This window comes from Euleptes europaea, chromosome 2, assembly GCF_029931775.1.
Source record: "Euleptes europaea isolate rEulEur1 chromosome 2, rEulEur1.hap1, whole genome shotgun sequence".
Classification (NCBI taxonomy): Eukaryota; Metazoa; Chordata; class Lepidosauria; order Squamata; family Sphaerodactylidae; genus Euleptes; species Euleptes europaea.
Window position 1 is genome coordinate 16703297 of NC_079313.1, and position 26601 is coordinate 16729897.

Below are 26601 nucleotides of genomic sequence, written 5' to 3' on the forward strand. Positions count from 1 at the left end.
TCCAATTGCACTGGGGACAAGAAAGCAAAGAAAACCTTGCTGTCCGTCTTCCCCCTACCAGAATCACACTTCCAAAGAATCCACGTTAAGCCCCCTTTTTTCTAGGCCTAGGTAAATTTTTAGTCCTACTGCTAATATGATATACTAGATTGTCTATTTCTAATATTGCACTGATGGGGCGAAGTGGGGGGGGTCCAGCAGCCTGGTTTAGCAGCTAAGTCACTCCACTTTTTGCATGGAAGTTGTGGAGAATGCAGCTTGGTGGTGGACCTTTGGCTGTATTTGGGGTTTCCGTGTGCACGTGTGTCTGGACCGGACTCAGCCCACACTAAGGCAGCAGGCGTTGATAGGCAAGAAGATTGTTTGGTTCCTGGATTAGAACCGGAGCTTGCTGGGTGATGAAGAACCAGATGTCTATGCCACAGCAAGCCATTTCTGATCCCTGCATGTGGAAGGGAAACCAGTAGAAACTCAGTAGCTGGCTTTTCTTCCTCCTTCCATCTCTGGAAACTTGAATGGTTCCATTTCCTTCCTTGCTCATGCAAGGACGTGATCGCATAACGGGGAGAACGTCGCCGGCTCTGGCGTGCCCTGCAGAGAGTAGAACACAGCACGCTTGTCAGGCATAGCAAGGGGGAGAAACCCACTCTTCACCATACCAAAAAAGCTTAGAGGCACGCTAACCATGAGAAAGAAACAAGAACTTAAAGACCCAATTCACAATACACATGAACACATATGAAGCTGCCTGATACTGAATCAGACCCTTGGTCCATCGAAATCAGTATTGTCTACTCAGACTGGTAGCAGCTTTCCAGGGTCTCAGGCAGGGGTCTTTCACATCACCTACCTGCCTAGTCCCTTTAACTGGAGTTAAATCTCCAGGAGTTTCCCAACCTGGATCTAACAACCCTACCCCTCCATCCCCTGTCTGTAGCCAGGGGGGACTTGGCAATCCTATTCCCAATCTTACCCTGCTTGAAAAGTTGATGGCCCACAGGACAGTATGTTCTTACTCATAAAATCACTAAGACCAAAGATGATGGGACCAGCAGAAAAGTATCTGAATGCAGAGACATAATTCCGGGGCAACAGCCTATGTCGGTTTTCAGTAGGGTGATCTTGGTGGTTTCGTTTTCACTGGCGTGGGGGAAATGCCCCAGTTTGGAGATGCAAAAAGATTCATGGCCATGTCCATGAAAAAGGGCTGGTGGACACAACTGGTCCTCATTGCCCCGAGGAGTGTCATCAGGAAATGCCTCCTTTCTGGACAAGCCAGTGCCTCCACCCTCCCACCATCAGTGGGGAAAGTGGGACTGCACTTACCTCCAAATTAATCCTGGCTTTCTTCAGTACAGCATGTGTCCTGGTCACTGCAACAACAACAAAAGCCATCAGCCTTGGCCTTAACAGCTGCATTCAACCTGCACCCATCTTATTTCCTTCCTCAATTGCCCTTCTGTTGTAAATAGCTTCCTTTCTGGGAGTATCTGCAATACGGACTTCAAACTGGCGTGAGGGTCCTTCCCGCCTGCCAAGGAAAATCTGGAAAATTGTAGCTGCAGAAGGAGAGCCTGAGGATCAGTAAAGAATGGCTGGTCCTATTGATATGCACTGGGCTGGATCCAAGTAGGTTTTACTCTGGCAAACAAAAAGGGGCCCCTTTGACCACCCAGAAAAGGTTATGCTGGTAATCAGGCACGAAAGACAGGTGGGATGGGCTCAGGGTTACCAGCTTCAGGTAGGGAAATACCTGGAGATTTTGGGGGATGGAACCTGAGGAGAGCAGGGTTTGGGGAGGGGAGGGACTTTAATGTCATAGAGTCCAATTGCCAAAGTGGCCATTTTCTCCAGGGGAACTGATCTCTACCGGCTGGAGATCAGTTGTAACAGAAGGAGATCCCCAGCCATCACCTGGAGGATAGCACGGGAAAGTGGTACACAAATGCACATAAACAGGTTGCAAAAAACACGTCTATAATGAGTAATGAAGATGGAAAGAACAAAACAAGTGTACAACATGAAAGCTTAGCAACTAAGTGATTGGTTATATACAAATGTACAAGTAAGCATGAAACAGTCTATTGGTGTGTATCTGGAGGCAAAAAGTCCTCTTCTGAGTTTCAAAATTAATCAGTTCAGCAGGATATCCAATAGTAGGTATAAATCCAAAAGCTAGGGGACGGCCGTTTCACATTCATTTCTTCAGCCTCACATTGCATCCTACATATAAATATATTATTTAAAATGGTATCATACTGATTTAGCCACTAATAATAAATACGTAGAAAAGCATACTTACATTCATTTTGTAGTAAGTCAATTACATATACAAGTCCATTTCAATTCAACATTCTGCAGCAGCACTGTCAACAGGTTCCCAATGGGATACTAGTGTGGTTCCCAATGGGATACTAGTGTGGTAAAATTCTATAATTCTTACTTGAAGTTAAATACAAAACAGCTGCTGACACGCAGCTCCCAAGTGCATCTCCTTCCTGAGTTACCATATATACTCTACAAAAAGGAAACCTACTGTTACTGACAACTACCGTATACTACTCAAATTAAATGAAACAGGAAAGATTATTTTCAAGGTTTAAGCCTCTCGGTTTAACTGAATCAAAAAGGTGGATAAAATGAATGTAAGTATGCTTTTCTATCTATTTATTATTAGTGGCTAAATCAGTATGATACCATTTTAAATAATATATTTATATGTAGGATGCAATGTGGGGCTGAAGAAACGAATGTGAAACGGCCGTCCCCTAGCTTTTGGATTTATACCTACTATTGGATATCCTGCTGAACTGATTAATTTTGAAACTCAGAAGAGGACTTTTTGCCTCCAGATACACACCAATAGACTGTTTCATGCTTACTTGTACATTTGTATATAACCAATCACTTAGTTGCTAAGCTTTCATGTTGTACACTTGTTTTGTTCTTTCCATCTTCATTACTCATTATAGACGTGTTTTTTGCAACCTGTTTATGTGCATTTGTGTACCACTTTCCCGTGCTAATTTCCAAACCTATTTGGTATAGGCACGGAGGTGCCTTTGTTTTTGTTTTGCTCATCACCCGGAGGATGGCAATCCTAGATGGGCTGAAGTAAGGAGGGGAATTGGGTGGGAAAACATGAGTGGAAAAAAATGGACAGATCCCAACCCTCTTTCCAGGATTTTTACGATACTGCTAAGGTGGTAAAACTAGTAGAAAATGAGGAAAGTCTGCAGTAACAATTGATACCATTCTATTTCCTCTTCTAGAGTCATTTACCTTTCCACCAAAGCCCTAAATCACTCTAAGATTTTGGGTGAAGCAAAAAGGGGAAAGGTGTTGGAGTGATGCAGGAAGAGCCTGACTGTGGATATTGGCAGCTGAGGGCCCATATCTAGAGATGGTGTGACATCCATAGTAGGAAGTCACCACTACTGTTAGGTTTGCCATGTCCCCCTTGTAGGGGATGGGGGGGGTAGGGTTGCCAGATCCAGATTGAGAAACCCCTGCAGATTTGGGGCTGGAGACTGAGGAGGACTGGGACTTCAGTGGGGTACAACGCCACAGAGTCCATCCTCCAAAGCATCCATTTTCTCCAGGGGAAATGATCTCTGTAGTCTGGAGATGAGCTGTAATTCCAGGGAATCCCCAGGCCCCACCTGGAGGTGGGCATCCCTAACTACCCTCAATCTGACCCAGCGGAAGTAGGGTTGCTAGCTCCAGGTTGGGAAATCCCTGGAGATTTTGGGGGCAGGGCCTGAGGAAGGCAGGGTTTGGGGAGAGACTTCAATGCCATAGACTCCAATTGCCAAAGCGGCCATTTTCTCCAAGTGAACTGATATCTATCGGCTGGAGATCAGTTGTAATAGCGGGAGATCTCCAGCTAGTACCTGGAGGTTGGCAACCCTAAGCGGCAGTCACTTACGGTGGGCAAGGAGGAAATTCTCCATGCTGTCCTTATAGCAGCTGGCCCGCTGTAGGCGGCTCTCTTGCTCCATCAGCTTAGCTCGGAGTACCTGGATCTCTTCTTTCATGGACGGCTCCTAAAATGCCAACAAGGTTGATGATTTTCTAGAGTGACGACGGCAGCTGGGCTTGGTGCATTAATAAAACGGACATGGGCCTTGCCCCTGGGCTTATGTTCCATGACCTCGTCTAAGTATGCGGCAGAACGGAATAGTGGAATGAACAGTATCACTTCAGAGGGCGAGTGAGATTATTCATGGTGTTTAGAATTTCATGCTGATGTAAAACCGTAGGCTTTATGTGATGCAGATGTAAATTACTCCCACGAAAGAAGGGATGTAAACAGTGGTCAGTTTGAGGATTGTCAGAAAGAAGCAGGAGATCTGATTCAGGACCCACCCACGGCCCCAGGATCATCCTCAGAGGACTCCCTGTTGCTGACAATCAGAGCATGATATTTGATTAGGGAGGCATTGCAATACATTTACACACCAAGATTAATGGCCACTATTCTGCAAGACAGACAAGGCAGCTCCTGAATCTGCAGGCTAGAGGAATTTGCCACAGATCAGGAGGAGGAGGCAAATAGCAGGATGCTGCCTTCTTTGTGACGGAGTTGGAGGGAGAGGGATGAAGTCTATGTAAGGTCGTTTATGCATCAGTACCTTCACTCACATTGGCCCCCGGTCTGTCTTGGTTGTTCCTTGGAGTTATGTCCACTAGAGATGACCTTGCTGCTAGCCCTTACAAATCCCGGGTCTTCCCATTCCTCTGTTAACCCAGTTCTTCCCTTTCCTCCCAGATGAAATCCGCATGCATAAGGCAAAGCACGGGACACACAAGCTTGGTTTATCTCACAGCCAATTAACAAAGCAGCATGTAAAGAGGCGGGGATACAAATACTTCCTGCTTCCTGGAAGCTCCTTCTGAGCAGAAGAAAGGTTTTTTAAAAACGAGGCTTGGAATTCTCCCCCCACTTTCAGATTGTTCCGTTTTTTGTTGTTTTTGTTCTTAAAATGCTTTTTTAGGCAGCCATTGGGTTTTGGGGGTGGATTTTCTCTCACAGTAAACACTACAATGTAAGCCAATTACAAAGCAGCATTTCAAGGGGCGGGGACTTGATTTGAGCTTGGAGACTGCTGGTGCATAGATTCCCAACAGGAAAGTGTGGGTCCAGCCAGCAACGAACCTCAGGTAAAACTCCCATGCATAAACAACCTAAGAGTGGGCTGGAGTCCCACCCCCTCCTCTTTTTGACCATCAGCAGGGGACTCCTTATTCTGCGTCTGTAGGCGAAGCGCACTGGGCAAGCCTTCTGCAACACAGCGCAGACTTCAAGCGCTCCGATTTGTTAAAGCAAAAAGACTGATTTTAGGGTAGGATCCCAATGCATTTGAACAGTCCCATTTAATTCCCAGGAACGGGTCAGAAATGAGCTTTGCTCTGCCCTGCTGTGGGCATCGCACACCCCGTGATGAGAAGTACGAAGCTGCTCCTTACGGCCTGCTGTGTTTGAGTCACAGGAAGCACCGCTATCCAGAACAATGACAGAAGGGAGGCCGCTTTCTCCAAGATCTGGTGCAAGGTATTAGTGTTGGCAAGAAGTTGCCTGATACCTCCTGGATGGAAGACCTGGAGGAACAGAATCAGAAACTTTTGTCAAGGGAAAGCTTCCCAGCATCTCTGACACCGCTGCAAACACTTGTAGCTTATCAAGCTGCCCCACTAATCCCAGGGCGTTTTCACACATGCCGGATAATGCACTTTCAATCCACTTTCAATGCACTTTAAGGAACGTTTACCAGTGGACTTTGCCATTTCACACAGTAAAATCCAGCTGCAATGTGGATTGAAAGTGCATTATCCGGCATGTGTGAAAACACCCAACTCTCTTCTAAACCGACCACAGTAGCAAGGAGCTAAGGAAGTTTGCTTCTCTCAGTGGCCAGTTGGGATTGCTGCAGGCCTTCTGCCCCCATAGCCATTCATGCTAGCAATCTTGGGCTTGTGTTGCCTTGAACTGACTATAGAGGTTACCGCATTATATATTCCAGCAATGTATTAAGAGTTTGAAAATGTTATAAAAAATACTGTTTGCACTTTGTTTGGCCTTTTAGCTGTGAAGATGTCTCCAACCATTTATTAGCCGTTGCATCCAAAAACCCTTTTAAAGCGATGTTTTTTATAACATTTTCAAACTCTTAATACATCGCTGGGAATACATAATGCGGTAACCCCCATAGTTTCCTAAGAAATAACCCCAGAAGTATATCTGTTGCTATTTCCTTGCCAGAAAAATAAACAGGAGTCTTATGGCATGGCATCTTTTTATTCTGTTTAGACAACCAGAGTGGTGTAGTGATTAGGAGCAGTGGGTTCTAATCTGGAGAACCGGGTTTGATTCCCCACTCCTCCACATGAGCGGCGGAGGCTAATCTGGAGAACCGGGTTGATTTCCTCACTCTTCCACATGAAGCCAGCTGGATGACCTTGGGCTAGTCACAGTTCTCTCTGAATTCTCTCAGCCCCACCTGCTTCACAAGGTGTCTGTTGTGGGGAGAGGAAGGGAAGGGGATTGTGAACTGGTTTGATTCTCCTTTTAAAAAAGGTAGAAAAAGTTGACATAAAAACCAACTCTTTTTCTACCAGAAGCTTTCTTGGACTAGAGCCTGACACATCCAATATGTTTTGTCAAGCGACAAAGTGATCTTTACTACATGAAAGCTTATTCTGGAATAAGAACTGTGGTGTTCCATGTGCAAATATACTTCTGTTTCTTACAGCTTCTAAGCAATATAATTTTTTCCCCAAGGAATGTTCTGCATTTCCCCCCCACCAAATGTTTCCCTGTTACCCTGCTGTCCCGTGGTTCTTGGCCAGTCTTCAGGAGTGATGCCATCTTGCCAACCAGAATCTTGCCCTCTAGGATCTGTTGTTTGAGGGTGCCGTAGTCCTCAATGTGGCTTACAGCATGGGCCCCCGTCTTGTGTGCATTGTTCTCCAGCACCAAGTCATCCCTGGGGGATGTCCCTGAAAGCAAAGCACCAAAACTGAGCCTAATTTTATCAAAAGAAGGTCTGGGAAGGCTTAACCCAGCTTCATTCTCCAACAAGGATGTTGTCTTTCTTAAGTGTCCATATCGGTCTGTCAACTACATTTTTCTCCTGCAGAAGTCTAGTGGCTGAGAACAGGTGTGTGCCCGTTCTAGCCATCCTTCCTGATCTTTTGTCCCAAACTTTGTTGTGAAAGCTTATTTGTATCTATAGAAATCAAAAGAGCCAGGTCCTGGCAGATCTTATTTCTTGCATGTAAAACCCATCTAGCTAGAAAAGATTCTGAAGTGTAAGGATGTGTCACTGGCCACCAAGATTAAGTTAATTCATGCCATCGTATTCCCTATTACTATGTATGGGTGTGAAAGCTGGACACTGAAGAAAGCTGGTAGATTCCTTTGAAATGTGGTGTTGGACGAGAGCGTTACGGATACCGTGGACTGCCAAAAAAAACAAATCAGTGGGTTATAGATCAAATCAAGCCTGAACTGACCCTAGAAGCTAAAATGACGAAACTGAGGCTATCGTATTTTGGTCACATTATTTGGTCACATTATGAGAAGACAAGAGTCACTGGAAAAGACAGTCATGCTAGGAAAAGTTGAGGGCAGCAGGAAAAGAGGAAGACCCAACAAGAGATGGATCAACTCAATAAAGGAAGCCTCAGCCCTCAATTTGCAAGATCTGAGCAAGGCTGTTAAGGAGAGGAGGTTTTGGAGGAGGTTTATTCATAGGGTCGCCATGAGTCGGAGACGACTTGATGGCACTTAACACACACACATAAAACCCATCTGATGGCAGCCACAGCACTTTGCAACTGAGGCTGAAAATGGGCAGCCACTGCCTGTAAGCGGCTTCCTGTGTGCGTGTGTGAGACTACGTTTGGGCTGTTTTATTTACCTTGTGCCTCATGATTGGCTTGGAGGACCGGAAGAGACAAAGGGATGAGCGGGAAGAGAGAAGGGGAGTTCATGCCAACATCCCGGACTGGTGGTGAATCTGAAAAAAAGCAAGAGAACGTTGGCGGCTGGGGGAGGGGACAAAGGGACGCTGAGCCAGGTACGAAGGGAAAGGCGCAACCTGACCTGCAGGACTACCTCTGCAGTCTCGCCTACCTTGCGAGGGCTGCCATCTGTAGACAGAAGAGGACATACCAAGACCTTGGAGAGTGACACCAGCCCCATGACTATATTGCTGCTCCAGCTGCTGCCGCAGGACGCAGTTCGCCCGGACAGCATGCACCAGCTGACTCTGCAAACCCCGGACTTCCTGCAGGAGGCCGCCAGCGACATTTGGAGCAGGTCCCTTGGACAGGTCATCCCTGTGGCAAGCTAAGAAGAAAAAGGGCAGCGTTAGAAACCATCTTTCCTGCATTTCAGTTCAGCAAGAGTTCAGGAGATGGAGCCCCAAAAATGGCTGAGAGAAACCAGAGTTAGGTTCCAGGGCTGAGTTAGTATTTGTGTAGTTACATAAGAACATAAGAAAGGCCATGGTGGATCAGACCAAGGCCCATCAAGTCCAGCAGTCTGTTCACACAGTGGCCAACCAGGTGCCTCTTGGAAGCCCACAAACAATATGGCTGCAGCAGCACCATCCTGCCTTTGTTCCACAGCACCTAAGATAATAGGCATGCTCCTCTGACACTGGAGAAAATAGATATGCATCATGACTAGTAGCCATTTTGACTAGTAGCCCTGGATAGCCCTCTCCTCCATGAAAATGTCCACTCCCCTCTTAAGCCTTCCAAGCTGGCAGCCCTCACCACATCCTGGGGCAGGGAGTTCCACAATTTAACTATGCTGGAGGGGGCAGGGGTTGGCGAGCCAGCTGTGAAAGATGCAGTTCACAAATATTTTACAAAATCCAAAGTAGAAACTTGGCAAGAAAACAGGTAAACAAGAGGCCCTTCTCCCATGCCTAAAGCACCCAGCTGAGGCCAAACAAGCTACTAAGCCCCCAGAATTATGCCTGGGTACTGCTGTAAAGGGAAAAGGATCACAGTTAGACTATTGCCACTACTGAGGTCAGGGAGACTGGATTTCTCAATGGAGAGAGAGAAAGAGTCCCCCAGGGGGTTGTAAAAATTGGAAATTGCATGGATAGGGAAACAGAGAAAATGGCTTGGGCAACTTACCCAATCCTGGGGTTAAAAAAAACCTCAGAAACATACCAGGGATGCTGGTGAGGAGCATGGCACATTTCAGAGAAAAAGGAATTAGGAGGGAAAAGGTAAATGGTTAGGGTTGCCAAGTCCCTCTTCACCACCAGTGGGATGTTTTTGGGGTGTAGCCTGAGGAGGGCGAAGTTTGGGGAGGGGAGGGACTTCAATGCCATACGGTCCAATTGCCAAGCGGCCATTTTCTGCAGGGGAACTGATCTCTATCGGCTGGAGATCAGTTGTGTTAACAGGAGATCTCCAGCTACTACCTGGAGGTTGGCAACCCTATAAATGGTCCCTCCCTCTCTAAAAAGCAGCCTCAGTGGCTGCATGTGGAAAAGAAAACAAGCCTTTTAAAATGACCAGAGGAATGAGTGTAACATGTAGTTCTCCTCTCGTTCCAGACACAGGAGTGATTGCATTTGAGCAGGGGGAGTCAAGCACATACCTATACCTGAATCTGCCCTCTGCAGGGGTCCGCCAGGTACTTCACAAACATGTAATTCAGCCTGCAAGGTTTTGAAGAGTAGCTGGTCCTCTTCGCACTGCCGCTGAAGCGACGTGACTTTGAGTTGAAGCCTGTGGGAAATGAAGAAGGTCGCACATTCTGCCCAGTGAGTGGTCCAGCACACTCTAATTGAACAGTTAAGTGCCCTAAGCAGTCGAGGCATGCGCACCCTGTAGTGACACCAAGGAACACATGAAGCTGCCTTCTACTGAATCAGACCCTTGGTCCATCAAAGTCAGTATTGTCGACTCAGACCAGCAGTGGATCTCCAGGGCCTCAGGCAGAGGTCCTTCACATCACCTACTTGCCTAGTCCTTTTAACTGGAGATGCTGTGGACTGAACCTAGGACCTTCTGAATGCAAAGCAGATGCTCTACCACTGAGCCATGTCCCCTCCCCAAAAATATACAGATGACAGTGGACACATGGACACATGGAGCTGCCTTATACTGGATCAGACCACTGGTCTAGCACAGTCAGTATTGTCTACTCAAACTGGCAGCGACTCTCCAGGGTCTCAGGCAGAGGTCTTTAACATTACCTCCTACCTAGCCTTTTCAACTGGAGATGCCAACCCTACGCCAAGGAGATGCCTGAGCTGGATTCTGGAGTCTCTTAAGGAAGTTCCGTAGAACTCCCTGCTAGGTTTGCCAGCTCCAGATTGGGAACTACTTGGAGATTTTGGAGGTGGAGCCTGAAGAGGATGGGGTTTGGGGAGGGGAGGGACTTCAATGCCATACCGTCCACCTTCCACAGTGGCCGTTTTCTCCAGGTTTTCTGTCGCCTGGAGATAAGTTGTAATAGCTGATCTCCAGCCACCACCTGGAGGTTTGCTGAAGATAATGGTCGGCATGATGGCTCTGTATTATCAATAATCTAAACACTCAATATTATGTTGAAAAAAGAACATAAGCCTTACATATCAGTGAAAAAATGGGCATTAACCTTCATGCCGTAATTTACTTCTTTCATGAAAATACACCTATTACTTACATAAATCAACCTAATAACCTAAACCTAATATCCTAAGAGTGCAACAGTTCCTATACAATGTATTCCTTCATACAATATCATATCACAAATACAGAAACAAACATTACGATCAATCATTACAATCAATATTAAGCACCCTTGCGTCCATAGTCAAGCTGCCTGGTCATGTAACAAAGTCTATTTGCACCCGAGTAGGGTTGTTCAACTTTCCGCGGTTAGGATACAAAAACCCAACTTGTGTTATTACGGACCGTAGTCCAACGGATGTAGATTCAACAAGGCGACAATCAACGGTACTAATGAAAGATGAGGACGTGAGATCGATCAGGATCATGTTTTGATGGCTTCATCAGCTCATTATTGATTTATCTTGCTCCGGTAGCATTATAAGACAAATTGTGCATCATGCTGCCGGTCTTTCACCTTAACGTGGAATCCGTACATTCAAATATCGGAATTGACCTGCAAAAAGTACCATTTCCTCCTGCGGTGATGAACCACCTGGAGGTTGGCAACCCTACTCCATGCCCCCAGGCTCCCCTTCACCCTACAGAATTTTTACCTCCCATCTGGGGGGCAAGGAGATGCTCTCTTTCTCCCTGAACATCCATATCTCAGAACAGGTCCTTGCTGGCTGTTCTGTTTGGCTCACCTCATATTGTCCTTCTTCAGGGCCAGGCACTCCTCCTGGAGCTGCGTGAAGTCTCGCTGCTTGCCCCAGACTTCCTCCCGCAGCCGCTGCTGCTCAGCCCGTTGCTGTTCCAGCTCCACCTCTCCGACCAGCAGCTTGGAGTGTGATGCCAGCAGAGCTTCCTGCAGGTGCCCCCACTCTGGAGGTCGAGAGAGGCAGTCAGGAAGAAGGCTCACCTTACTGGTCGATAGCGCATTCAAGAGCCCAGACACAGAGCGCTCTTGTGCTACCATTCTTTCTTGGAACAAACATAGGATGGGCATTGTGGTGTTCGGCTTACAGATACACGTGGTCCAGGGCTGGGGGCTCCACTGCCAGAGGGGATGTTCTCATTTTCTGGAACCCCAGGAGACAGGGGTCGTTTATGCATAGGTACTTACACTCACATTCACCCTCTGTCTGTGGCACAGAGCACTGTCATAAGAACATAAGAAAGGCCCTGCTGGAAAAGCCCATCAAGTCCAGCAGTCTGTTCACACTGTGGCCAACCAGGGGCCTCTTGGAAGCCCACAAACAAGACGGCTGCAGCAGCATTATTCTGCCTGTCTTCCACAGCACCTAATATAATAGGCACGCTCCTCTGATTCTGGAGAGAATAGGTGCCCTCAGGGTTCAGCTGCCGGCAATCCTTTCCCCAAATTGCTGAGGATGGCTTTTCTCTTACCGTTGCTCTTTGCTACGGAGACCAGACTTGCCTCCAGCTTCTCCCGCAGGCGATTATTGGTGGAAATGGACTCTGCCAAGCGCTGGCCCAGGATCCGGATCTCGGCCAGATGTTCTTGTAGCAAACTAGCATCTATGTCCAGCCAGTGAAAGGACATGAAAATACAAGAGAAAGGGAACTTGAAATCAGGGCTAATAAGGTCTGAGAGGCCTGGCTTTGCCCCGAGAATCCATGACATAGACCAGCATGAGCTAGCATGATCACAGTTTGCATCACTGCCTGGCGTGCAAACTGAGACCCAGAAACTGCACTTTCCAAGCACAGGAATGGTCCTCAGCTAGGCCTGACTGATGCCATTCCAGAAAGTAGAAAACTGTGTTTTGGAGGCAGAATCTGAAAATTCAGGCCGCTTCCATGCAGAGGTTTTGCTCCAGTTCCCCCTCCCCCATACTAGAGCAGCATTTTATGGAGTGTCCACATGATCTTGTCCCCTAATTATCCCTTTTTCTGCCTTTTACCACCTGCTTTGCAACTGTCTTTCTCAAACCTGGTTTGGTACAATCTTTCAGGGACGGCTGTGGCCAAAGAAACTTCAAGCACTGTGTGGGCTGGAAAGTGTTCATTTTTGCAGGTCTCATCCACATCAGTGCCTTCTTGCTTGCCTTGGTTCCGACACTGCCTGCCTTTCCTACCACCCCATGCCACCAGAGCACTTTTCTTTTGGCTTTAAAAAAATAAGCTATAGCAGCAGTATTGTCCTGTGATGGTGCAAAGGGGGTGGGGAAATGTAACCACGGTGGGCTGGAGCTAAGGGAACTGTGGGGGAAACTATCATTAGGACATTCTATCGCCACTAATATCGCCACTCCATTTGCAGTGGCAACAGAAAGAACACAGAAAATAGTTTCTGCGTGGTAGTTCTATAAGAGTTTCATTTCAATGTTTGATCTATCCCCCTTCAAGGGCCAAGCCAACTGAGACTGTGCCTTTAAACTCAGTGGAACAGGCTTCCTCAAGAGGTGGTAAGCTCTCCTTCCCTAGAGGTTTTTAAACAGAGGTTAGATGGCCATCTGTCAGCAATGTTGATTCTATGACCTAGAGGCAGATCATGAGAGGGAGGGCACCTTGGCCATCTTCTGGGCATGGAGTCTGGGTCAGTGTGTGTGTGTGTGGGGGGGTAGTTGTGAAGTTTCTGCATTGTACAGGGGATTGGGCTAGATGGCCCTGGTGGTCCCTTCCAACTCTATGATTCTATAATTCACAGGATTAGGTTGGTTCATGAAGGAAAGGTCCATCAGTGGCTACTAGCCACCATGAATATTAAGGAAACCTCCATACACAGAAGCAGCAAACCTTTGAAATGCAGTGCTAGGAGGCAGCACCAGGCCATTGGCCTCTATCCCCTGAGGGTTTGGCCCTGCAGGGCAACTGATTTGGCTGCTGTGGGGAACAGGATGGTGGACTTGATGAACCACTGGCCTGATCCATAGGGTTGCCAACTCCAGGTTGGGAAATACCTGGAGATTTGGGGGGGGTGGAGTCTGAGGAGGACAGGGTTTGGAGAGGGGAGGGACTTTAATGCCATAGAGTCCCATGGCCATTTTCTCCAGGGAAACTGATCTCTTGTCGCCTGGAGATCAGTTGTAGTAGCGGGAGATCTCCAGCCACCACCTGGAGGTCACAACCCAAGAAGCAGCACAAGACTCCAATGTAAACAAACTACAACACAAGAAAAATATTTGTATGCTTATACCAATTCAAACTGTATTGTTAAATAACAATATGAGCATTAATATGTATCCTTCTACAATATTCAATATGACAATAAATATTCCTATGTCTAATACAAAAATGTTACTGTACTAAGCCACTATATTCTGACAACATAATATTGACAGCTATGATGTTAATGTCTACAACCCACACTATACTACAACTAAAGTCTTCCACCAAATTATTAAAATCATGAATGACTGCCAAGAATAATATTGCAATGGTGCAACGTACTAAATAAAGAGCTGGAAATCAGTTCACATTCCTTAAGAGTAATGGAGCGCTAGCCTCCTTCGCACTGCGCTTGCACACATTGAATTGATATCCAAATATCAGCCTTTTTCTCAATGTTATATAAATGCAGTACGTGCCGTTATAATACTGTGTATGCTCTGGATGCATTGTATGAAACTCAAAATCGTGCGCTCCATGCCGGCAAAAGCCGCGAGCGCTCTCTCCGTATCAACCCGCTGAGAAGCGGTGAGAGGGAGGTGTGGAATGACGTCAGCTGGGCAACACAGTATGGCGAGACGGAGAGCTCCCTCGTGGAGGTAGCTTGCTGTATTGGAAGGCAGCCTATGGTATTACGGGGGGAGAAAAACCTCGTGGGAGGGAGGGATTCGCCAAGAAAAAGCAGCGGCTCTTCCACGAGTGGTCTGCTGGAGTAATGCGATGAGAGTCCCGGCGTGGCCGGGAGCCTCAGGAGGGCTCCGGGAGAGTCCTGGAATCCCTGAGGGGAAGTAGAGGAAACGCTTTTCCGGAATAAAATTGCGTTTTCGCTATCTAAAATAGCTCTGTCAGCCTGTATAACGATGATTAATGACAGACTGTTAGCTGTATGTTTTAAATAGATTCAAAAAATCAACCCTCTATCTATCTATCTATCTATCTATCTATCTATCTATCTATCTATCTATCTATCATATAAATAAAAATGTAAATGTTCGTTTGTTCAAAATCTTAAATCTCCAAAAGTTCTTCACTGATTGCTTTGAAATTTTGATACAAAGTTGCATTCGAATACGCGCGTGTTTTTATATATTTTTATACCTACTATTATATAGATGTCACACCTGTGACAGGTAAAAGCATGCTTTTTTGGAAAAACAGCACCATTTGTTGGACGTTAAAGCAACACACGCTTTCTTCTTAGATGCACCAGGAGGAACTGGTAAAACGTTCCTAATTAGACTGATTCTGGCAGCAATTCGATCCCAAAATGACATAGCCTTAGCTCTTGCGTCGTCTGGAATAGCTACGACATTGCTACCAGAAGAACTGCCATTGAACATGCAATTCATTGAAACTCCCACGTGCAACATTTCCAAAGCATCCGGCATGGGAAAAGTACTGCAGAAATGCAAACGTATTGTTTGGGATGAGTGCACAATGGCGCACAACAAATCGCTCGAGGCTCTTGATCGATCATTGCAAGATTTGCGTGGAAACATCAGACCATTTGGGAATGCATTAATATTACTTGCAGGAGATTTCAGGCAAATATTACCTGTAATTCCTCGATCGACACCAGCGGACAAAATAAATGCTTGCCTGAAATACTCTACTTTGTGGCGACACGCAAAGACGTTAAAATTAACTACAAATATGCATGTCCAGCTGCAAAACAATCGATCAGCTGAGATATTCTCACATCAATTGCTGGAAATTGGGAACCTCAGGACGAATTTCATTGCCTCATAACTTCTGCAATTTAGTGACGTCAAAAGAAGAATTGGTTGAAAAAGTATTTCCCAATATTCAAACCAATTATAACAATCATGACTGGCTGAGTGAACGAGCTATTCTTGTGGCCAAGAACAAAGACATCTACGAACTTAACAATATTATTCAGTCTCACATTCAAAGCAAGGCAGTCACATACAAGTCTGTCGACACTGTTGTGGAAGCATATGAAGTGGTTAATTATCCAACAGAATTTTTAAATTCACTCGATCTGCCAGGGATGCCACCGCACGTACTGCAATTGAAAATTGGCGTGCCAATTATCATGTTGCGAAATATCAACCAGCCAAAGCTTTGCAACGCCATGCGGCTTGCAGTAAAAAAATTCATGAGCAACGTCGTAGAAGCAACAATCTTGACAGGACCTTTCAAAGGTGAAGATGTCCTCATTCCTCGCATTCCTATGATTCCAACGGATATGCCATTTCAATTTAAGAGATTGCAATTCCCAATTCCATTGGCGTTTGCAATCACCATCAACAAAGCTCAGGGCCAATCTTTAGAATTGTGCGGTTCAGATCTAGACACAGATTCCTTCTCACATGGACAATTATATGTTGCGTGTTCTAGAGTCGGCAAACCACACAATCTCTATATCTGAACAGACAATGGAACAACAAAAAATATTGTCTACCCACAAGCATTGTGAAATTAAACATATTAGAAACTTGCGCTTTCTCTTTTCTTTCTTTTCCATTTAACCAGACTGGGCCACAGCAACGCATGGCCGGGTACCGCTAGTATATAATAATAATCACCATACATACCAATGAATCAGTCAACTTCTGTTTAGAGGATGTGAGTCCTTCTGTAACGTTGCCTGTTCTGACCAACTATTCTGATCTTTTTATAGGTAACAGGTGTGTGGTTGATTAATGAGCATTCTTGTATTTATAGAGCCAAACCATCAATTAGGACAAAATGTCCTATTGTGTGATATATGAACTATTGATGATACCCAATTGGTTGTTATTGATATTAATAACCCTTTTAAAATATTTTTAACATTTTAACACGTTTTTAACATTTTTGAACATTTTCAAACATTTTTAAACATTTTTAACATTTTTGAAAAACATTTTTGAGCATTTTAAACTTTTTAATGCTATTAACACTACTTAAACATATAACAATATTGCATTAGTGAGCTTCTAACATTTCAATTAGCAAAAATTCCAGGGTGATAATGAACTGCCTAAATATAAAAGGAATATGTGGAACAGCATGGAGTGATTATTATAAAAAAACATGAAAGATCTAGCTCTGTATTGAGTCCACCAGGATGTAATGTTTTCAATAAATGTATGAAGCGTGTCTCTTGTCTATGAAGAATGGTCTGTATATTACAAGCATTATAAGGGTGATGTTTGTAGACCCAAAGAACAAAAAATCTCAGTTCATCTGCTCTATGTCCTTTTTCAGTAAAATGGGCTACCAGAGGGGCCTCCATTATTTTTGGAGCATCTGTGCTTACCTGTTAAAGACATGAGTTCCCTAACGACAGGGTTCAAATTTCAGCTTAAACAATTTTCTAATTGTGGCACCTCTAATGTAGTTTATTCCATTGTTTGCCCCTGTGGACTCTTATATATAGGATGTACATCAAGAATGATCAGACTAAGGATTGGGGAACATCGTTCTCGAATTAATGCAAAATTAATGCAATATTGTTTTTTAACAATACAGTTGATATTGGTATAAGCATACAATTGGTATAAGCATACAAATATTTTTCTTGTGTTGTAGTTTGTTTACATTGGAGTCTTGTGCTACTTCTTGGGTTGTGACATACATTTTGCAGCATTAGTGTTTCTGTTCATTTATAACCACCTGGAGGTCGGCAACCCTATTGATTCCATATTGGGAAAACCAGGAACAGATTTGCTCAGCACTTTAAGGATCAATTGCAACCTTGAGGAGGGGAAAGGGGTTCGGATCAGGGTTGCAGTATGAGGTGGTGTCTCAACCCTTGGGCAATTTTGTCAACTGAATGTTCAATAGCCTGAAAGGAAGAGGTGAGGCGACCTAGAACCAATCACTAATTACTCAAGGACTTATTGTCCTTCTTGTGCCCGGGAGTGCAAGATTAAATTGGCCATTACCTCCTTTGCAAACACATCCCCCCCCTCATACTCATAAGCGGGAGAACCATCGGTGTTACCTGAGGGCCTCAGGCCTGCTAGGCATGCTGAGGAGCAGGAAGGCAGACTTCCACAGACAAGTCCCTTCGGAGGCTCTTGGAAGCGAGTCGTATCCCTGGCGTCCCTGCTGTCCCCCAGGGCCTCCCCAGCTTTCTTGTTCCAGCTGGCAGAGCTCTGCACAGGAAATGGCCGAGGAATGCAATGGCCGGCCTGGGGGCAGCGCTGGGAGCTGAAGGCCGGGCTATCTGTGGCAAAGAGGCCAGTCGGCAACTCTGGTTTTGCTGGTGACAGTGCCGGGAGTGATACACCTAGGCAGAGGGGATATGAGTTAGTGACAAGACCAAATGTGATGCTCACGACCTTAGAAGGGAACTCCCTGCCCCAGGATGTGATGATGGCTGCCCACTTGGAAGGCTTTAAGAGGGGAGTGGACATGTTCATGGAGGAGAGGGCTGTCCATGGCTACTAGTCAAAATGAATGCTAGTCATGATGCATACCTATTATCTCCAGGATCAGAGGAGCATGCCTATTATATTAGGTGCTTTGGAACACAAGCAGGACAATGCTGCTGCAGTCATCTTGTTTGTGGGCTTCGTAGAGGCACCTGGTTGGCCTTGTGTGAACAGACTGCTGGACTTGTTGGGCCTTGGTCTGATACAGCATAGCCTTTCTTAAGTTCTTATGAGGGGAACGTGGGGTGCTCAGGACCTTAGAATGCGATGCTCAGGACCTTAGAAGGGAACTCCCTGCCCCAGGATGTGGTGATGGCTGCCCACCTGGAAGGCTTTAAGAGGGGAGTGGCATGTTCATGGAGGATAGGGGTATCTATGGCTACTAGTCAAAATGAGTACTAGTCATGATGCATACCTATTCTCTACAGCAGCGGTTCCCAAACATTTTGAGTCATGGAGCACTTTTCAGGAGAGAAATTTGTCACGGAGCACTAATTTTCACCTAGCACCTATATACTAAACCGAATGACAGTAGTATTTTTCTTTCCAATATCTTCATGGAGCACTAGGAGATGTTCCGTGGAGCACCAAGTGCTCTGTGGAGCACAGTTTGGGAACCACTGCTCTCCAGTATCAGAGGAGCATGCCCATTATATTAGGTGCTGTGGAACACAGGCAGGACAACGCTGCTGCAGTCGTCTTGTTTGTGGGCTTCCTAGAGGCACCTGGTTGGCCACTGTGTGAACAGTCTGCTAGACTTGATGGGCCTCAGTCTGATCCAGCATGGCTTTTCTTATTTTCTTATGTGGTGATGGCTGCCAACTTGGAAGGCTTTAAGAGGGGAGTGGACATGTTCATGGAGGAGAGGGCTATCCATGGCTACTAGTCAAAATGAATACTAGTCATGATGCATACCTATTCTCTCCAGGATCAGAGGAGCGTGCCTATTATATTAGGTGCTGTGGACCACAGGAAGGATGGTGCTGCTGCAGCCGTCTTGTTTGTGGGCTTCCTGGAGGCCCCTGGTTGGCCACTGTATGAACAGACTGCTGGACTTGATGGGCCTTGGTCTGATCCAGCAGGGCCTTTCTTATGTTCTTATGATAGTGCTCTGTGCCACTTTGGGAGCCAACATTTGGTTCAAAAGAAAGGCAAAAATCAGCCACTCTCCAGTCTCAACTTGGCACCACCATACTAAACCATAAAGAAAAGCAGGAAACACAAGTGTCCTCCTTGATTTCAATAAGATCAAACTAGTTCTTCCTTTGAGCCATACATTTTCTGAACATTGTCAGAATGGCCTTTTATGCAGGGACGTTTCCCCAAGGTCACCACTACCGACTGCTTTGGGGCTTCCTTTTGATTATGCAGGCCTTTTCCAACCATCAGAGGTCGGCTCGCTCTCCCTGTGCATTTTGCCCACATTTTCCAGATTCTGACTAAAACAGTGTCGGAAAAGGCACGCATAATCAAAAGGAAGCCCCGAAGCAGTAGGCCGGGGTGACCATGGGGAAGCATCACTGCATAAAAGGCCAGTGTAACAATTGATTGATTTACTTGCTTCATTTATGCCTTTCTCCCCAATAGGGACCCAAAGCAGCTTACATCGTTCTCCTCTCCTCGTTGTACACTTACAACAACCCTTTGAAAACAATAGCCTCTGGGCATGAGGAAAATGAAGGACTGACTTGAAGCCCTGGCTGTACAGAACTAGGACATCCAATTTCACAGTGCCGTGCCTGCAATCAGCTCAGCCATTTGCTACTGTAACAATGGCCGCATGTCACATGAAGCTGCCTCATACTGAATCAGACCCTTGGTCCATCAAAGTCAGTATTGTCTACTCAGACCAGCAGCAGCTCTCCAGGGTCTCAGGCGGAGGTCTTTCACATCACCTACTTGCCTAGTCCCTTTAACTGGAGATGCCAGGGATTGAACCTGGGACCTTTTGCGTGCCAAGCAGATGCTCTACCACTGAGGTACAGCCCCTTCCTTCAGCCTTCCTCGTCTGAATCTCACAGGACAAGGCTTGCACAAAGCTATGGCTCTGGCAGAAGCGGCAAACCACGATTACAAGACACACGCCACAAGATGCCATGGGCTGTTGAAGAGGATGAACCAACATGGTGCAGCAGCCATAGCGAGTAGGGAGACTCAGGTTCAAATCCCACTCTTAAACACAAAGCTTGCCTGGTGCCCTTGATGCAACCGCTAACCAATTTCCCTGAGTTGTTGTGAAAATAAGAGAAGGACCTGCATATATACCATAATCAAAAACATTAAAAAGCCAATCTTATAAGCAGGCATGCATCTGGCCAGCAACCCATCCACAAAGAACACTGGCAAAGGAACTAACAGAAGGCATGCTACTGCTTGCCCCTTTTCAATGCCCAGGTGGGGACTGAGGGATATAGTGGTTCAGGTCTATCAACCTTATGAGTTGCCATTGTGCCTTGTTTTACAATGTTAATGTTTTTAATTGAGATATAAGCGCCTTAAAATAAAATAAAAATTCTATTATATAACTTTACCTTTTCCACCCAACCTTGGGTAGTTCACATTGATAGGCACCACTGCTGGCTCTCTCAGCAGGGTGGCAGAGAGCTGAGCAGGGTTGGCACCTCTTGGCAGGAAAAAAGATAGTGTGCAGCCAGGCAGGATCTATGCGCCTAACCCTAGCAGGACCCTATGTAAGCAATTTGACCCCTCCTCCCGCTAAGGAGTGCCACAAAGGCACAGGGCCCAAAGACTGGCATAAGGACAAGACACTGCTCCCCACAAAATGGATGCTTCTCAGAGAGTTTTGGGATCCATCTTGTGTGTCAAGCCTGGGCAGGAAGGCGGTTGGCTACTGAACTTTGCCCCTGGCCCTAAGGTGTGCATGGCTGGACAATGGGGCCAGCTAATCCCCATTGTGTCACCCTAGGTGATTTAATTAGAGCTCCTAGCAGGCCATTAATTACCCTATCTGCATACATCCCAGCGATCAATCAATATTCAAGAGAAAATTCCAGGCATTCTCTTGGGTACTAAAGATTCACCAAACCTCTCCTATCTTTTTGTTCAAACCCCAGAGAAGCAATCAATTTTTTGACTCTTGCTTTTCTGCCAGCTTACCTCATACTGCCTCAGGACCCATTTTGGGGTATAAATATTGGTCCTTTGGTCATTCATAGTGTGTGTGTTCTGGATCTGTGCGCGTACCCCCACTTGCGTGTGGACTCTTTCCTTTGCTCCTGAAAACGTGGGTTGTTTTCCTCTTCAGCGCTGCTTTCCCTGGATATCCCCTCAAGACTGGTAACTGTCACCCATCCCTGAAACCCTATCCAATGTCTTCCCTTTTCTCTCAGTCAACTCTTGTTTGCTTCGGGTGTGTATCCTCATTGCTTGAGATATATTTCTTGTTTTTATTACTTATTTGTTAGTAAAAACATATTTTAATTATACAACTCCCTGCTCATTTGAGAGTTTTCACTTGGGACTATCCTGCTATACATAGGTTATCGATCCCGGTTATCCCCCTCTCGCTCTCTGTCTCCAGTTAATTCCCCCCAACCAAAGTGGAGACTGCCTACTTAGGACAACACCTCTACTTCAATTCTAGCCTCCCTCGCCACAAGCATGTTGAGGACATCTACCTGATTATCTTTTCCATTCAAAGTCTCTTGAGACACAGGGGAGCAGGAGCCTCAGAGCTAGGAAGATGGGATACCTAGAGGGGCAGCTGGCCAGCATCCAGCTGAGCAGGGGAAGCGACTGGCTATGCCAGCATGGTGTAGTGGTTAAGAGTGGTGGTTTGGGGTGGTGGACTCTAATCTGGAGAACCAGGTTTGATTCCCCACTCCTCCACATGAGTGGTGGACGCTAATCTGGTGAACCAGGTTGCTTTCTCCACTTCTCTACATGAAGCCAGCTGGGTGACCTTGGGCTAGTCACTGCTCTCTTAGAGCTCTCTAAGCCCCATATACCTCTCAAGATGTCTGTTGTGGGGAGGAGAAAGGAAGGTGATTGTAAGCCAGTTTGATTCTTCCTTAAGCGATAAGAGAAAGTCGGCATACAAAAACAAACTCTTTATTTTTTCTTTCTTTCTTGTGGCTTGAGAGTAAAAGTAGTGGAGATGGTGCAGCAGGGCAAACAGCAAACAGACAAGAGCTCTCCCTTTCTGGAAAACTTTATTCCTGAGATACTGGCAAGGAGGCTGAAGAGCTGGCATGTCAGGTTAAGACCTGAGAAACCTCAGCACCACACCTACCTCTTTTTGTACTCAAGCATGCATTTCAACACTCTCTTTGGAGTTCTTTCATCTCTTAAGAATAATCCCTTCTCATGGGTGACAGGCTGCTTCATATATGAATCTGCCCTTTCCGAATCCTTCCCGTTCCTTACTGAGGCAAACGGCAGGTACGGGTTGCAGATGCGGCAGAGATAGGCAACAGACATTTCACTTCTGAAGGATGTAGCTACAGAACCCAAGACACTCTAGTCCAACCCCCAGCTGTGCTAAGGGGCTCCTGACTTTCCAGCTCCCCAGTCAATCACCTTAATCCAGCTCACAATAGGGCTGCCAACTAGAGTTGCCAGGTCCCTCTTCGCCACCAGCGGGAGATTTTTGGGGCGGAACCTGAGGAGGGTGGGGTTTGGGGAGGGGCTTCAATGCCATAGAGTCCAATGGCCAAAGCGGCCATTTTCTCCAGGGGAACTGATCAGTTGTAATAGCAGGAGGTCTCCAGCTAGTACCTGGAGGTTGGCAACCCTACTGCCAACCTTAGGTGGGGCCTGGAGCTCTCCTGGAATTACTCTTGGCCCCCATGCTACAAAGAGCAGATACCCTGAAGGTAACTGATCTTTGAAGCCTGGGGACTAGCTACAACTTCAAAGGGTGGACTCTATAACATCACATCCCCTCCCCTCAAACTCTGCCCTCCCAAAGCACTGTCCCCAAATCTCCAGGAATTTCTGAAGCTAGTGCTGGCCACCCCTCAAGTAGGGAGCCACTGCTGTGAGAAAGTGGAATACAAAAAGCTCTCACCAACTCACACCAGTGAATCCACAAATGCCCTCCGTTCCAAGGCTCCTGCCCTGTAATGACATGTGGCTTCCTGCCTCCGTGGCCTTTTAGAATCTTCAAAACATCTGTCCCAGATCAGATCTAGACATGCTGAGGCCCTGAGTTATGACAAGTTGAAGAGGCCCCAATGTATTATCAAAGACGCTTTGGGGTTGTTGTTTTTATTTAGACACCCCTCTTAGATCTTTTATGCATGGGAGTTTTACCTGGGGTCCAAGGCTCTCTTGACCTACACTTTTCTCTTCTGAATCCTAAAAAATGCTATGCATGTTGTTGTTTACCCTGGAGAAAGTCCTGGGGTTTCTGGAGTACTACAGAATCACCAGCAGAAATCTGGAAGCATCTGAGTCCCTGCCCCTTGAAAACACTGCTTTGTAATTGGCTGTAGTGCTTACTATGAGAAAAACATCACACGCACACCCAGCTCCCCTCTCGTACGTTTTGGCTTATGCATGGAAATGGGGACAATTTGACCCGGGCTGACCTCAGGGGAGATTGAAGAATCGCATTACGACAAGATCAGAAAGACCCAGACATTGAGCAGGCTGGGCGCGAGGTCATCTCTAAGGGACAGAAAACCCATGCATAACCCTAATGAAAAACCAAGTCGGACTGGCGGAGAAAGTAAGTCAACGTGCCCATGCATAAAAGACCTTAAAATGAGGCTCTTAGCTTGTACGTAGATCTAGCTCTGGAAGTCATCAGTGCTATCCTGGAAAGTGCCACGTGTCTTTGGTCTGCACAGGGGTGAAGACGCTGTTCTTCAAGCCATGCAAAGCTACATGCCAAAGGGTTTGGGAATGCGTAGGGGGAAACAACATCAAGGCCAAAGTGCTCACTTTCTCCCAGCTGCCTCTGCAGCATCTGCAACTCCTGTTGTGCGTTGGCCAATGAGAAGCCCGGCGTTCCACAGCAGCCAAGGAGCGGTGCAGTGGCCGGTGGATAACCCAAAGGCAGGAAGGAGCCAGACCCTGAGGCAAAGGGAGCCAATGGGTAGCTAGGTGGTTTGGATAAGGACTCAGGGTGGAAACCTAGATACAGAAAGGGTGGGAAGGGAAGACAGGAGATGGCAACATAAGTCGATGACATCCTGATGCAGGGGCCGAGCCAGTGTGGTATAATGGTTAAGAGCAATGGACTCTAATCTGAAGAACCAGGTTTGATTCCCCACTCATCCACATGAGTGGCAGACTCTAATCTGGAGAACTGGGGTTGATTCCCCTCTCTTCCACATGAGCGGCAAACTCTAATCTGGAGAACCGGGTTGGATTCCTGAATCCTCCACATGAGCGGCGGACTCTAATCTGGAGAACCAGGCTGGATTCTCCACTCCTCCACATGAAGCCAGCTGGGTGACCTTGGGCCAGTCACAGTTCTCTCTGAACTCTCTCAGCCCCACCTACCTCACAAGGTGCGTGTTGTGGGGAGAGGAAGGGAAGGAGATTGTAAACCGGTTTGATTCTCCTTAAAAGGCAGAGAAATCAGCATATAAAAACCAACATTTCTTCTCCTCCTCCTCCTCCTCAGCAGCTACAGCTTGTGGGACAGAGCCAGACAGGAAGACCTCCCGAACTGGGAGGACTAGCTTCATGAAAGAGGTATTTTTATTACAGACTCTGTTCCTTTCCAAATAGCCTTCTTGCGATGTAGTTTTGTCTACTTTCTGTTCATTTGTCTACTTTCAGTGCCATTGATTTCAATGGGCTTAGAAGGCTGCAACTTTGCTTTGGAACTCTGCTGTTAGTATGCTGATCTGCATAACTTTTAAAAATAAATGCCACATACTTTATAAATAAAAAGCACATTGAATGAAAGAGAAAGTGGGAGGAAAGGAGAGGGGTTCAACACCATGAGGTTCCTTCCTTCCGCCCGCCCATCTCCATCCACAGTAAAGCTGTCCATACCTGCGGAAGCCTGGCCTGGAATCTGTGGAGGATGCAGGGAATTGGGCAGAGAGACATTCTTTTGAACTGATTCTGGCCGAGCAGTGGGAGCTGGATTGGAGGGTGGAGCAGAAGCTTTCTCCAAATGGTTCCCAAGATCTACAAGCCACAGAAACAGAAGATAAATACCTGCATTCCCAGAAAAGTGGCAACAAGGCATCCAAGCCCAAAGAGGGGGGTTATTATTCAATACAAGTTCTTCATGACAGCAGTGTAAAGGTAAAGGTAGTCCCCTGTGCAAGCACTGGCTCATTCCTGACCCATGGGGTGACATCACATCCCAACGTTTACAGACTATGGGCGAAAACGCATGGGAGGTTTTGTCTTGGATTTGCTGCTTTCTAAATGCACATTTTCCCAGCCAAATTCTCAAAACTCAAAAATAAGTTCCCATGCAGAGTTTTGAGATTTCAGATGGGAAAAATGTGCATCTAAAGAGTGGCAAATCCAAGGCAAATCCTCCCATGCATTTTTGCCCTATGTTTACGATTGCCTTCCCCAGTGATCTTCCCTTTACCCCCAGCAAGCTGGGTCCTCATTGTACCGACCTTGGAAGGATGGAAGGCTGAGTCAACCTTGAGCCGGCTACCTGAAACCAACTTCTGTTGGGATCGAACTCAGGTCATGAGCAGAGCTTGGACTGCAGTACTGCAGCTTACCACTCTGTGCCACGGGGTTCTTAGTAACAACAGTGTAGGGGCTGAGAAATGGACATGAATAATATAAGTATGGGGGAAGAGAATATGGACATGGGGTGTGTGATCAGCTTCCTTCCTGTCCTTTTTCGTTCAGAGAAGATCTTCATGTGTGAAGAAAATTCACAGCCTCTGCTCGCTGTACAAAACAATTTGGGCAGTGATCACACAGAATTCATGCCTGTCTCAGGGCCAAGGACCACAGCACACGACATGCCATACCCACAGGGTGACAGATGCCTTCCTCATTGACTCAAGCCACAATCCTGTGTGAAGAGGTTTGTTCAATCCCCAGCACATGGCCTCCCCCCCCCCCATTCTTAATTTTTTCTCTCCAGTAAGGGCATACAGCTGTCTAGAGACAAATTCTGTATAATTTTTAAAGGACCCCCAAGCATCCTCCTTACCCCACAACAAGCAAGAGAAGGGGGGGGGAACCCAAGAAAGAACTTCATGAAGCCCTTCAGTTATAGGGTTGCCAATCTCCAGGTACTAGCTGGAGATCTCCTGCCATTACAACTTTTTTTAAATATTAGTTTTATTTTTTTCCATATAGGGGGAATACAGGGGGGAAAGAGGGAAATAAGGGTTTCAGCGATACAATTGAAAAGGGCAAAAAAGTGAAAAACAAATCAAACAGATTACATTGACCCTTCCCTGAGGGGGTAACAAATATCTTTACAGTACACATACCGGTAATTCTTTTTTCTGCAGACACAGATCTATTCCCATTCACACTCTAACATTTA

General features: G+C 46.3%; 1 protein-coding gene across 1 annotated transcript in view; it reads right to left on the minus strand.

The window, feature by feature from the left end:
* Positions 1–405: 405 nt before the first annotated feature.
* Positions 406–26601, minus strand: part of PDE4DIP (phosphodiesterase 4D interacting protein) — a 139766-nt gene continuing 113570 nt past the window's right edge. Inside the window, exons 32-44 of the mRNA XM_056844684.1 lie at positions 25119–25256; positions 24054–24245; positions 17714–18001; positions 12037–12168; positions 11334–11511; positions 9629–9759; positions 8138–8353; positions 7923–8021; positions 6806–6999; positions 5491–5601; positions 3929–4046; positions 1327–1373; positions 406–591 (exon numbers count right to left, since the gene is read on the minus strand). Of these exons, the coding sequence (XP_056700662.1) occupies positions 538–591; positions 1327–1373; positions 3929–4046; positions 5491–5601; positions 6806–6999; positions 7923–8021; positions 8138–8353; positions 9629–9759; positions 11334–11511; positions 12037–12168; positions 17714–18001; positions 24054–24245; positions 25119–25256 (1898 nt within the window). The 3' untranslated portion in view covers positions 406–537. The remainder of the gene's footprint in view (positions 592–1326; positions 1374–3928; positions 4047–5490; positions 5602–6805; positions 7000–7922; positions 8022–8137; positions 8354–9628; positions 9760–11333; positions 11512–12036; positions 12169–17713; positions 18002–24053; positions 24246–25118; positions 25257–26601) is intronic.